The following is a 12839-nucleotide window of genomic DNA, read 5'->3' as shown; positions in this document are numbered from 1 at the left end:
CTTTCACTGGGATGAACAGAGTCAATAAAAAGGAGCTTGATATAGTGGGAAGGACCAGGTTGGTATCACATACTCCTGGGTTGGAGTTTTGCACTTACCTGACCAGGTATGCAACCTTAGATAGTCCCTAGCCCCTTTTTAAAACACCAGCCCTGGTCCTGAGCCATCTTTATTCCCTCCTCTTTCCTGTAGCCTGCCTAGACTGAAAAAGGCAGTGTGTGACTATTACAAATCTCAGCTGCTTGGGAGAGGGATGTTTTTGTTAAAGTGGGCAATTATTGTTGACTTTTTTTTTTTTTTTTCCCCTCTAATGAGAACTTGGGGTAATTTAGACCGAGTTTGATAAACTATCAAACTTCCTGTCCCATCAGTGGCACAGAATACATGCTGTGTTCCTCTCTTATTTTTGGAGAGCCACAGAATTCTGCTCATACCCTTTTTGCCTTACACTCGCCTCTTTTCTGTCTCCCAGTCCCTTACTTGCTTTTGTTATTGCTCACACACACACAGTCTTCTCTGGGGAATTTTACTCTTTTCCCATTTCAAAGGAGAAATGATAAAGGATCAGAAAGAGAAGAGAATATGGGTAGAAAAGATACGGAGGTGGGAGGAACAGGGTGGGGAAAGAAAACTGAGAGAGAAGGTAGAAAGACAAAGGAAAATGAGGAGAAAGGTCTAATTAGCCATTCATTATTTGAATATTTAATGAATGCCAGCTGTATGCCAAGACTATGCAAAGCCTTGAGAATACAACATTAAATTAGACAGAGCCCCTGCCCTGAAGGAACTGCATCTCTACTGCAGGAGGCTGTCATAGGTGCGACATAGTGCAGGTGCTAAGAGTAAGGGCAGAGGAGGCCATGTGCTGGAGGAGTAGACTCGGGACACACACCCTCATGGCTTCCTGGGGTTGTTGCTCAGAGATGACTTCCAAGAGGAAGGTAAGCCTGAACTGGCTCATGAACATAGAGGAGGGTTGTAAATACTGTATGCTCCAGGCAGGAGGCTCTGATGGCACAGAAACAGGATGGAATTGGAAGGAAGTGATTGATGACTTGGTGTTATGGGTATAGAGTTGGTGGACTGAAAGGTGACTAGAAGTCAATGAGAAAGGAAGAAGTCAGAGGCCTGGCCCTCCACCCACAGATTCAGAGAGAGGTACTATTTATAATAAAAATGGGTAATAGTTATTGAGATGTGCTAAATGCACTTCATGTCTTATTAATCCTCACAACCCCAGAAAGTAGGGACTTTTGTCCCTAGTTTGCAAATGAGGAAACAGGGGCATAATGTGCACATGGTAACAGTCCAGTAAGCTAGGATTTGAACCCAGAGAGAATTCCACAGTCACCTTGGAATATTGTTTCTCCTTATCTGATTTCATTCTCTCCTCCTCATTTCCCTTTCTCAAAACCCTAAGTGGAACACAGGTGAGTAATTTGGGTGAGGCAGGGAACACAACCACTTTGTTTTCCCTTATGACTGAAACTCAGGCCTTCAATATTTTATTTACTCTTAGGACTTAACAGGTAATTCAGTCCCAGTTTTGTTAGAGATTCGTTTCCTGCCCATGAGACTTAACATTTTTCAGTAAAAGGATTACGTGGCCCATCCTGAAGTTGTACATTTTGCACTTTGCAGTTTTGTTTTGGAGACAAGGTTTCACTCTGTCACACATGCTGGAGTGCAGTGGCATGATTATAGCTCAGCTGCAGCCTCAGTCTCCCAGGCTCAGGTGATCCTCCTGTTTCAGCCTTCGAAGTAGCTAGTGCTACAAGCATACATCACCACTCCCAGCTAATGTTTGTTTCTTTTTCTTTTTTTAGTAGCCATGAGGTCTTGCTGCTGTTACACAGGCTGGCCTCAAACTCCTGAGCTCAAGCCATCCTCCCACCTCGATCCCACAAAGTGCTGGGATTACAGGCGTGAGCTACAGTGCCCGGCCTGCTTTCTCTTTGGGTGCTGGTGGTGAGAGGGGAACTTTGTTTTGAGTGCTGTAGGAGGTAATGGCAATCCACAAAGAAAGCACATGCCCCAGAGGGAAGCCTTAGTTCTTCACTTACCTCCAGGTTACATAGAGGCAGTTTTGCTGCGTCACTGAGTTTATTTTTCATATGAAAGTGTTCGATGACATTGAATGAAAAAATTTATTCTCACTGAGGAAAGTTCACAAATAGCAGATGCATGTTAGACTCATTTGGCTTCTTATCCAGGCTCTGCTGGCTACTGGCTTTTTTTTTTTTTTGGATGGAGTCTCGCTCTGTCGCCCAGGCTGGAGTGCAGTGGCGCGATCTCGACTCACTGCAACCTATGCCTCCCAGGTTCAAGCAATTCTGCTGCCTCAGCCTCGCGAGTACCTGGGACTACAGGGACCTGCCACCACGCCTGGCTAATTTTTTGGTATTTTTAGTAGAGATGAGGTTTCACCATGTTAGCCAGGATGGTCTCGATCTCCTGACCTTGTGATTTGCCCGCCTCAGCCTCCCAAAGTGCTGGGATTACAGGTGTGAGCATGGCTTTTTTTAAACGAGATCTCTCTATGTTGCCCAGGCTGGACTTGAACTCCTAGGCTGGAGTGATCTTCCCGCTTCAGCCTCCCCAGTAGCTGGGACTACATACATGCACTGCAGTGGTTAGTGGTTTTTTAACCTTAGGCAGATCATCTGGCTTCAGGCTTCTCATCAGTAAGATGCGATTATGTACCTCAATTGTAGAATTTTGAGAGGATAAGATATGTAAAGCCCTTAGTACAGTGCCAAGTTATTTTTTATCTTATAAAACTCAAAACTACTTTTAAAGTATTAAAATACAGTTATTCATTCTTTATGATTTTAAGTATGCTTACTTGAAAATAATTTAAAAGTTAAAAAATGTTGTCACAAATTATCACTGTGATTCTTGGTCCTTTTGAAATTTAGCCATTTCTTTCCACCAAATTTGAATTATTTTCTCTAGAAAATTATCCTTTAAATATACTTTTTCTGATTATCATGACAAACTTCTTTATTTATTTGTCATGAGCTCCTAAGTAAAGAGGCAAATGGAAGGAACTCTGAAAAAGTGAATCAACAGAAGTGTTTTCTTATTCCCATCTGGTCTGACACAATCCAGGCTAGGACCTTAGGCAAGTCATATAACTTCAGTTTCCTCGTCTATAAAGTATTATAAACCCTAACTTAGAGGCATGTTGGAAGATTCTACAGGTTGAGTATCCCTTATTTGAAATGCTTGGGACCACAACTGTTTTGGATTTCAAATTTGGGCTGTTCAATTTATATGTTAAAAATTGTAAGTGTTTGGTATATAGTAGATACTGGCCAATGTTAGCCAAATGCTGTAATGCCTGAGGAAAGCAAAATAGAGGCTTTGCAGTCATGTGAAAAATCCAGTAACATCAGTGCCGCTGATAAAATGCAGTGGTCAGTCCTGTTGAACCCAGGTTTTTGATTTGTTTTTAACAAAACAATTTCTAGTTTCTAACATCAAACTAACTGATATAAAAATACTGTTTTAATATTCTGAAAGGTATAAAATCCCCCCATTCCTTCTGCATATGAATTCCTAGACCATTGGTTTTGAAATGTTCAGTTTTCTGCATCACAGTAGAAGTTAAGCTGTGATATGTGTATTTCTCCCAACATAGTGAAAATGAGCGCCACCTAGAGTCAAAGGTGTGACTTGCATTGTTCACATACTCCAAAAACATAATTTGGTTTTTAATTATTATGCTCTCACTATAGCTTATTCAAAGTCTTTTGTATAGTGCTTTGTTTCATATCCATTTCATTCAGCGATATACAAAAAAATGAGAGACTCAGTTCTGAACCTCTGTATTGTCTGTTGAGAATAAACATTAGCTGTCTATGTAGTAACTTAAAAAATTAACAGTGGTTTGGAAATGTTTTTTATTTTCTTCTTAAGAAATAAATTTGGCTTTTTTCTTATTCATGAAAGTAATACAAGCTCATTATAGTTTTGAAAAATTACAGAAAGGCACAAAGTCGAGCAATTACTCTATCAGTTGTTTTCTATAGAAAATCACTCAGAAACAACCACTATTGACATATTGGTGAAATTCCTTTTAGCCTTTAATACATACATATATTTAAATATGGGATTATATCGTCATATTAGTCCATTCTCACCCTGCTATAAAGAAACACCCTAGACTGGGTAATTTATAAAGGAAAGAAGTTTAATTGACTCACAGTTCCACATGGCTGGGGAGGCTTCAGGAGACTTACAATTATGGTGGAAGGGCAGCAAACACGTCTTTCTTCACATGGCATCAGGAGAGAGAAGTGTGTGGAGCAAAGAGGGAAGAGCCCCTTATAAAACCATCAGATCTCAACGCACTCACTATCATGAGAACAGCATGGGGGAAACTGCCACCTTGATCCAATCACCTCCCACAGTGGTCTCTGCCCAGACACGTGGGGATTATGGGGATTACAATTCAAGATGAGATTTGGGTGGGGAAACAAATCCAAACCGTATCAATCATATAATAGGTTTTTTTGTTGTTGATTTCACAAAACACTATATTATGAGCATTTATCCAGTGTCACCCAAAAATTATTTGAAAATGTACACTTTAATGCCTACTTAACTGTTCTGCTTTGTGGTTATTTCATGCCTTATTAATCAACTCCCTGTTGTTGGATTTTTAAGTTATTTTAGTAACAAAGGGTTATTTTGTTTGGGACATATGTTAGTCACACTGTATATAAGTAAATAATCTGCAGTCTTCATTTAATACTATAAATGTCATCATGTTTCCATGTTAATATGCCTTTTTCGTAAGTGTAAGTTTTTATGGCTGCTAATGAAATATCCCTTCACTTTCACTGTTAAGTGTCCCCACTGACATGGACTTGCAGAAAACATATACCTTTTGCTAAACTCCTTTTCCTGGCCTCTCTCCATTTCTCATTCTTTCTTTCTCATCCTTGCATTGGATAGGTCCCTCACTGAGTCCTCTCCATTCCAACATTCCCTTTATTCAATATGCCCACACAGAAATGCAGTCTCCTTGTATATTCGTTCAAGTCCTCAGTTATATTGATTTTTTACTTTTCTTGTCTGCTCCTCTCATCTCTCACATTTTCCCCTATGTGTTGCTTTCCATTCTTTAACTCTCATCTTCCTTCAAGTTTGATTTCTTTGTTTTTCATCACTTTATTGCTATTTTGGAAGGGGGCTTCTCTTTTGGAATTACTTGACAAAAGTAGATTTTTTTTTTTTTTTTTTTTTTGCAGTGCCAAAAAGAGAGAAAGAAAAAAAGGCCACGCTTTTATAAAGACCTTTTTCCTCTTATGTTTTTGCCAACAGATGGATATCAGTATTGACAAATAGCAAAGAAGAGGCCCTAACCATGGCCTTCCGTGGAGAACAGAGTGCGGGAGAGAACAGCCTGGAAGACCTGACAAAAGCCATTATTGAGGATGTCCAGCGGCTCCCAGGGAATGACATTTGCTGCGATTGTGGCTCATCAGGTTTTTATCCCCATATTTGAACGATCATTTACAACATCCTTTCTCTTCCTGTAGAACATAAAATGGTCTACTTATTGAAAAACCTTAACCCCTGTGGACACACTGACATACACACACAAAACACGTATTCCCAAAGTGATTTTTCCTACCGCTGAGCTGCTTTTACCTATGCTGTTTTCTCTACCTGGAAAGCCCCCTCTTGCTCTCCTAGATGTCACTGCCAAAATACTACCTTTCCTATAAGGTCCAAGTATATAAGCACCATAGACGTTATGGAGAGAGTAGGGGGCGTGGAGTCCACATTTTGTATCACTGTCCGCCGCTCACAGCCTGGACAATCTCACACTGAGTCCCTTTACTATTCTGATTCATAGTTTCCTTATCCTAAAAAAATGGGTCAATAAACCTCTTGCTATGGCACGGTGACTCACGCCTGTAATCCCAGCACTTTGGAAGGCTGAGGTGGGCGGATCACTTGAGGTCAGGAGTTTGAGACCAGCCTGGGCAACATGGTGAAACCCCATCACTATTAAAAATTCAAAAACTAGCTTGGCGAGGTGGGGGGCACCTGTAATCCCTGCTACTCAGAAGGATAAGGTAGAAGAATCATTTCAACCCGGGAGGCAGAGGTTGCAGTGAGCCAAAATTGCACCATTGCACTCTAGCCCGAGGGACAGAGCGAGACTGTCTCAAAAAAAAAAAAAAAGAAAAGAAAATGGTACATGTGAAATCAACTGACATGTGGTACATGATTTTCATTCCTTCCTACTCAGCCTCATCCTCCCTAACCTCTATATCACATTGAAGTCACCTTCTCCCAAACTTGTATTTTCAAATATCTCTATATTACCTATGTATTGGCAACAGCTAACATTGAGTATTCCCACTGTACTGAGAATCGTGCTAGGTGTTTTGCTTATCTCAGTGAATCCTTGCAGAACCCCTGTGAACAAGATGCCAATGTTCCCATTTTACAGATGAGGAAACTGGTACTCAAAGAGGTTGAATGACTTACATAAGGTCACACTGCTAGTAGGAGTCAGAACAAGGATGCAAACCTGGTATTCTTAAGCACTATGATATAGTTTTTTTACTGTTTTACTTGTGAAACTGGATTTTTCTACACAAGAAGCCATAAGCACCTCTGAGAGAAGTCTCAGATTTTCGCCATTATTGTGTACATATATGATAGTAACACACATATTGTCAGGAAATGGCAGGCAGGTAGTAAAATCTCAGGCATTGACCAATCAGGAAGACGCTTGACCCAGAGATACCTGAAGATTTGGCTAACATAGAAGTAATAGTTCGCACTGTTCTAGGGCCATTGGAGGTTGTAGAAGAAAAGGCCTTAGGTCACTGAAAGAAACATTTGGCGTTCAGTATTTACAGCTGTCTTATTACTAAGAGGTGCTCATGGGGAGGCCATGACCAAAAACTGTTGGATTAACGTTAGTTGCAACTTGGAGGTTAATGATGGCTATAGAATCCATTCGCCTATGAGCAGTACTTAATAGACCTTCAATCCATCACTTGTCAGAGGTGATAGTGGCAGTGAGGGAACATCTCTCACAGGCCTGAAGGTGTTGCATAGAATCTCTTAAGAAAAGCCTTTCTCACATTTTCACAAGGATAAAGTGCTTAATTTTGTTTTCAATTCAGTATCAAAGGGAAACTTTTATTGTAGCCCCTAGGCTAAACCTCAAGAGTCCATTTCTTCTATTTAAGTCTTTCTTTCATAGTTCTTAACAATTTGTACTACTATTGTTTTAGCTTCCTCTGTAGTTAGCACACTAAAATTAGATGTCTTTTAGTTTCATTGTCTTCAAAATTATTTCCACAGAACCCACCTGGCTTTCAACCAACTTGGGTATTTTGACCTGTATAGAATGTTCTGGCATCCATAGGGAAATGGGGGTTCATATTTCTCGCATTCAGTCTTTGGAACTAGACAAATTAGGAACTTCTGAACTCTTGGTAAGTAGTGACCTGTACTTGGGAAGAATGATATTATTGTCATGAGTAATTTTATTATATTATTTTGGATTTTTTTTTGTATGTCTGCCAAGTACAAAGAATTATATAATTCCTGAATTTTGTGAATTTGCATAGATGTTTAAAAAGTAACTTTTGTGGTGTGTAATGTTGACTGTTTCTATTTCCTGTTTGAAGAAAGGATGAACCATACATGTCTATAAGTAGCTCAGTGAAATTGGCTCTTCTCTTTTGGGATGGGCTTCTTCAAAACTACTTTTTTCTTTTTGAATTAGTTTTCATATAACTCGCGAAAATAGCAGTTAAACTCAAATGTTCACATTACCTCATGCCTTCTGTTGTAAATAATGACTAAAGAGTTTATCTCAATTTTATTTTTATTATTTATAAGTTAGTAAAAGTACACATGAATTATGAGTGGCTTGTTAACTATTGTCATAACACCGGCTACTCTCCAGCCTGTAACTTCTTTAGGTAGTAAGGGAAGAAATTGTGTGAAGTTGTGGTGCTTAGCTTCTTAATCCAAAAAAGGGGTTACGTACACTTAAACTTGTTTTCCTTTACCCTCTGCCCTTCCCATCATTAGTCACCCAGATTTGGAGTTGTCATCAGGTCCAAATTGCTCCCCGAGATATACCAAAATACCGAAGGGGAGCCCTACTTGGCATCCCCCAAGTAGGATGCCTACTGGACAAATGCCCTGTCTCGCATAATTTTAACACTGATGCACTGTGAAAGACTCTTTGTACTGACAGTGAAATTTTTAAAATAAAGTATGACTTCTCAGACAGGAGGCTCACCCTTGAGCAGAATCTGAGTGAACCTGGGCTCAAAAAAAAGCTGAATGTCTAACTTATCGGTAGCCTTGACCAAAAAGGGCAGTTAGTGACCCAGCCAGCAGCCCTGGCCATCTGAGCATTCACTAAGCAATTGTGATCTGTCTTGTGTTCTATGCACAATACAAGATATTCCTTCTAATTTAGAAAGTAGGAAGTTACCATGCTGATACTCGGCTCCCTAGTTCGCTTCAGGATTATAGAGAAAAGACACAGACCTAATACCTGTAACACCTTCTTCTTTAGTGCACAAATAATGTCCCTCATCTCCTTGACCTGTATTAATGAAACCCAATTTGACAACAAGAAAGAGGAAAGTCCAAATCCTAAACGTTTGCCATGCAATAAACCCAAGATTTTTCCCCTCAAAGACGTGGTTGCGTGTATGTTTCTTAAACTTTGCATCCCAAAATTACATAAAATGATTAGAGGCCCTTCAGAAGAAATTTTCTTAGAATGCTCTTGAACCCAGAAGCAAAATGCTTCCTGGGTCCTCTGCTGCCTGCAGCATCTTAATCTGTACCCAAATATAAAGTAATCCTGTGTCCTTTTCTGTCCTGGGAGTAAATTTGTTCAATATAAAAAGGAAACGTGATGGTGGTTGAAAAGCTATTGCTGTTCATTAAAAGTTTAGCCTAGATTCACAAATGGAGCCCGCTCTCTGTAATCTCAGATAGTTTGTATGTGTGTAGGACCTGATTCTGTTCTAGCATTTATCACATATTTGTAGATATGATTGATTTACTTGTCATTGGCTCCACTAGACTCTGAGCACCTATGGAAAGGAAACGTACTTTACCCATTTCTGCATTTCCAGCACTTAGTTTGGTGCTTGGCACGTGGTAGATATTCAGTAAATATTTGTTGACCACATGGATGGTGGTTTGTATCCTGAGTCAAATGAGGGAAGATACGTATTCGTAAATCTCAAAAGCAGATAATAGGAGACTTAATTAGTAGCAAAGAGTTTGCTATATTGTGGTTTTGTTCTTTTTTTTTTTCTGTTACAGCTGGCCAAGAATGTAGGAAACAATAGTTTTAATGATATTATGGAAGCAAATTTACCCAGCCCCTCACCAAAACCCACCCCTTCAAGTGATATGTAAGTATTTGTGATATATTGAACTTTTTTTTTAATCATTCTATAATTGTTTTTCTACCCTCCCAAAAAACTTCTTAGTTTTTTTTTTTTTTGGCTGGGCACGGTGGCTCATGCCTGTAATCCAGCCACTTTGGGAGGCCGAGGAGGATGGATCACGAGGTCAGGAGATCAAGACCATCCTGGCTAACACGGTGAAACCCATCTCTATTAAAAAATTTTTAAAAAATTAGCTGGGCATGGTGGCAGGCACTTATAGTCCCAGCTACTCTGGAAGCTGAGGCAGGAGAATGGCATGAACCCGGGAGGCAGAGCTTGCAGTGAGCCGAGATCACACCCCTACACTCCAGCCTGGGCAACAGTGTGAGACTCCATCTCAAAAAAAAAAAAAAAAAGCCTTTAGTTTTTTAGTTTTTGTTTGTTTGTTTTTCAGAGCAAACCCCATTGTCAGGGGAAAGCAGAGCAAAGAAAAGTATTTAGAAATGTATTTCCAGGATGCACAGATTCTTTTCACCCTCACCTTCCCCTGGGTAGCTGCAGCTGAGTACCTGTTCTGTGAAGCACAGATCGTCATGGGGGCAGTTCTCTCAAAAACATGGCATATTGTGATAAGTAAGAGATATTCAAAGACAATGGGAAATTCCTGTTAGCCTGGCAAAAATCCAAATGCTTAAAAACCCACTCAGCAAGACTGTGGGGAAACTGACATTCTGTCTCATAATATTGCCAGTGGGAGTACAAAATGGTACACTATGAAAAACAAATTAACCATATTTACCAAAATTATAAATGTACTTAACCCTTTGACTCGGCATTCCCACTCCTGGGAATTTATTCCTATTCTGTAATACAAAAAGATTAGGAACAAAAGAAGTATCCATCTGTAGGCATCTGATGAAATACTCTATGGCAGAGTCACACAACAGAACACTATGAGATGAAAAAAAAAAAGCACAAATTACACTGAAAAGCTTTTCAAAAGTTAATTTGATTGTAAAACTACCATGAACAAATAAGACCTAAGTTTTACTTTACCAACTTGATAACAGCAAGTGCTCAAGCACATACACAGTGTAGTCTTGCCCACACCAGCATTTTTGAAATGTTTGCATGACCCAAACCTTGAAGGCACTGCTGCCAGATGAATGTCATAACAGCATGGATTTTTATGTCCTGTTTCTCATGTGGGAAGCAGCATCAGCATCGCCTGGTCAGCTTTGCACCTCATCTAGTCATTTGGCCTCTGTAAGGCTTTCGCCTTCAAAATGTCTGTGGTTCTCCAGTATCACTAATGTTGTGGTTAAGATCACAGATTTTGGAGCCAGACTGCTGGATTTCATATCATAGCTCTGCCTTTTCCTAAACTATGTGACCTTGGACAAGTAACTTTAATTGTCTGTGCCTTAGTTTCCTCATCCAGAACATATATCTACCTCGTACGGTTGTGGTGACAAAGGGCTTGAATAAAAAGTGCTTGGAGCAGCATTTGGTCTATAGTTAGTGCTGTATAAGTATCTATCATTGTTATTATTGGTCTGTAGTAAGTGCTGTATAAGTATTTACAACTACTACTATTATTACTTCATTGTTTGGCCAGTGACCCAGAGGCATAAAGTGAACCTCTTGTAACATGCAGTTTGATCACTCATTTAGTCATTTGATCAAATCCTTATGAGGCAACTTCCCTGCTTCAGGCACTCTTGTAGGTGCTGAAGATACAATAGCAAACAAGACAGAGTTTCTGTCCTGCTTATATTCCGAGGAGAGGATAACACAGGGAATTAAAAAGTCGGTAATACAATTACACATTGTATTAGGTGTTATGAAGAAAGTACAACAAGAGGAGGTGTTAAAGTGTGTGGGGAAAGGGAAGGGAGTATTTTTTTCAGGTTGAAGGTAGGGAAAGTGCAGAGCTGAGGGGCATGAAGGCCCCCTCCCTGGGGGAAGCAGCCAGGCAGCTGGAACAGTCATTGTGCGTGCCCCCAGGGGCAGAAGGAAGATGTGGAGGGAGAGAACTGAGCAAGAGGGAGATGGGGGGGAATGCTGGGCAAGATGGAGATGAGGCCAGATCATGTAGGTCATGGACTGCCTGGGGATTTGATTGTGTGATTGAGAGGTTTTAAACAGGAGTGGCATGATCTGAGTTATTTTCTAAATTATCTTTTTTTTTTTTTGAGACGGAGTTTCACTCTCACTGCCCAAGCTGGAGTACAATAACGTGATCTTGGCTCACTGCAACCTCCACCTCCCAGGTTCAAGCGATTCTCCTGTCTCAGCCTCCCGAGTAGCTGGGATTACAGGCATGCGCCACTACACCCGACTAGTTTTCTGTATTTTTAGTAGAGAAAGGGTTGCTTCATGTTGGTCAGGCTGGTCTCGAACTCCCGACCTCAGGTGATTCGCCCGCCTTGGCCTCCCAATGTGCTGGGATTACAGGCATGAGCCAGTGCGCCCGGCCTCTTAAACTGATGATGTGATATTGTTTCTCAACCAAGGGTGACTTTGCCCCCAGAGGATACTTGGCAATGTCTGGAGATAGTCTAGTTGTCATGACTTGGACAGGTGCTACAGGCACCTGGTGGGTAGAGGTCCGGGATGGTGCTAAACATCCTACAATGCATAGGACAGCTGTCAAGAGAAAAGAATTACCCAGCCCCAAATGTCAGTAGGGCTGAGAATGAGAAACCCAATTGTAGCTGATGTGTGAAGGACAGGCTTGTGGGGAATGTGATGGGGCCTGGGTACCTATGGAAACAGACAGGGAAGAAGCTGTTAGACTAGATCCACTGAGCACTGAAGGTAAACTGGACAAAGGTGGTAGCAATTAAGGTAATGAAATGTGGTCGACTTTCCAATATATTTTGAAGGGAGAGCCAACAGTTTTAATATGAGATGTTAAAGACTCTGTCAAGATGACACCCAAGGTTTTACATCTAGGTAAATAGATAGTAGCATTAACGAAAACAGAGTAGATAAAGAGTTTAAGGGGACAGAGGTTTAAGGGGACAGAGGAGAAAAGTTGTCTTTATTAGCCATAGGACTAGAATTCTAGTGTCCAGATTTCCAGACAAATCTATTTTCCACTGTCCCTATTACTTCAATGTCAGAAAACCTTAAATTGCAGGGGACCATGGGCTGAGTGCCCATAGGAAGTTGAAGGCATTGTGCCTAGTAAGAGGCCAGATACTTCCTATGGCCACAGAATTAGCGACCTAAGGGTAGAGGTGATTTTCCACGTGATCATGTGATACCTGAGCACCCTCTGCATCATTTCTTCCAATAATTGTGTGGGCATCTTCGTGATATTTCCAGTGACAGTAAGCCACCTGCAGACATTCCTGAAATGCAGATGAATGCGTAGAAACAGTAATCTAAGATCTGCCTCCCCGCAACTTTGCATCTTTAAGCCTAGTT

The 12839-nt window shown here is 40.6% G+C and overlaps 1 protein-coding gene across 4 annotated transcripts in view; it reads left to right on the top strand.

Annotated features, from left to right (window-relative positions):
- Window positions 1-12839, top strand: part of ASAP1 (ArfGAP with SH3 domain, ankyrin repeat and PH domain 1) — a 395104-nt gene that overhangs the window by 309728 nt on the left and 72537 nt on the right. For all 4 annotated transcript variants that reach the window (XM_008001545.3, XM_008001541.3, XM_073018360.1 and 1 more), the window contains 3 exons: window positions 5332-5495; window positions 7339-7472; window positions 9337-9428. In XM_008001545.3, coding sequence (XP_007999736.1) covers window positions 5332-5495; window positions 7339-7472; window positions 9337-9428 — 390 coding nt within the window. The remainder of the gene's footprint in view (window positions 1-5331; window positions 5496-7338; window positions 7473-9336; window positions 9429-12839) is intronic.

Source organism: Chlorocebus sabaeus, chromosome 8, assembly GCF_047675955.1.
Source record: "Chlorocebus sabaeus isolate Y175 chromosome 8, mChlSab1.0.hap1, whole genome shotgun sequence".
Taxonomy (NCBI): domain Eukaryota; kingdom Metazoa; phylum Chordata; class Mammalia; order Primates; family Cercopithecidae; genus Chlorocebus; species Chlorocebus sabaeus.
Note: the sequence above shows the minus strand (reverse complement) of the source record. Positions and strands in the feature narration are given on the sequence as shown.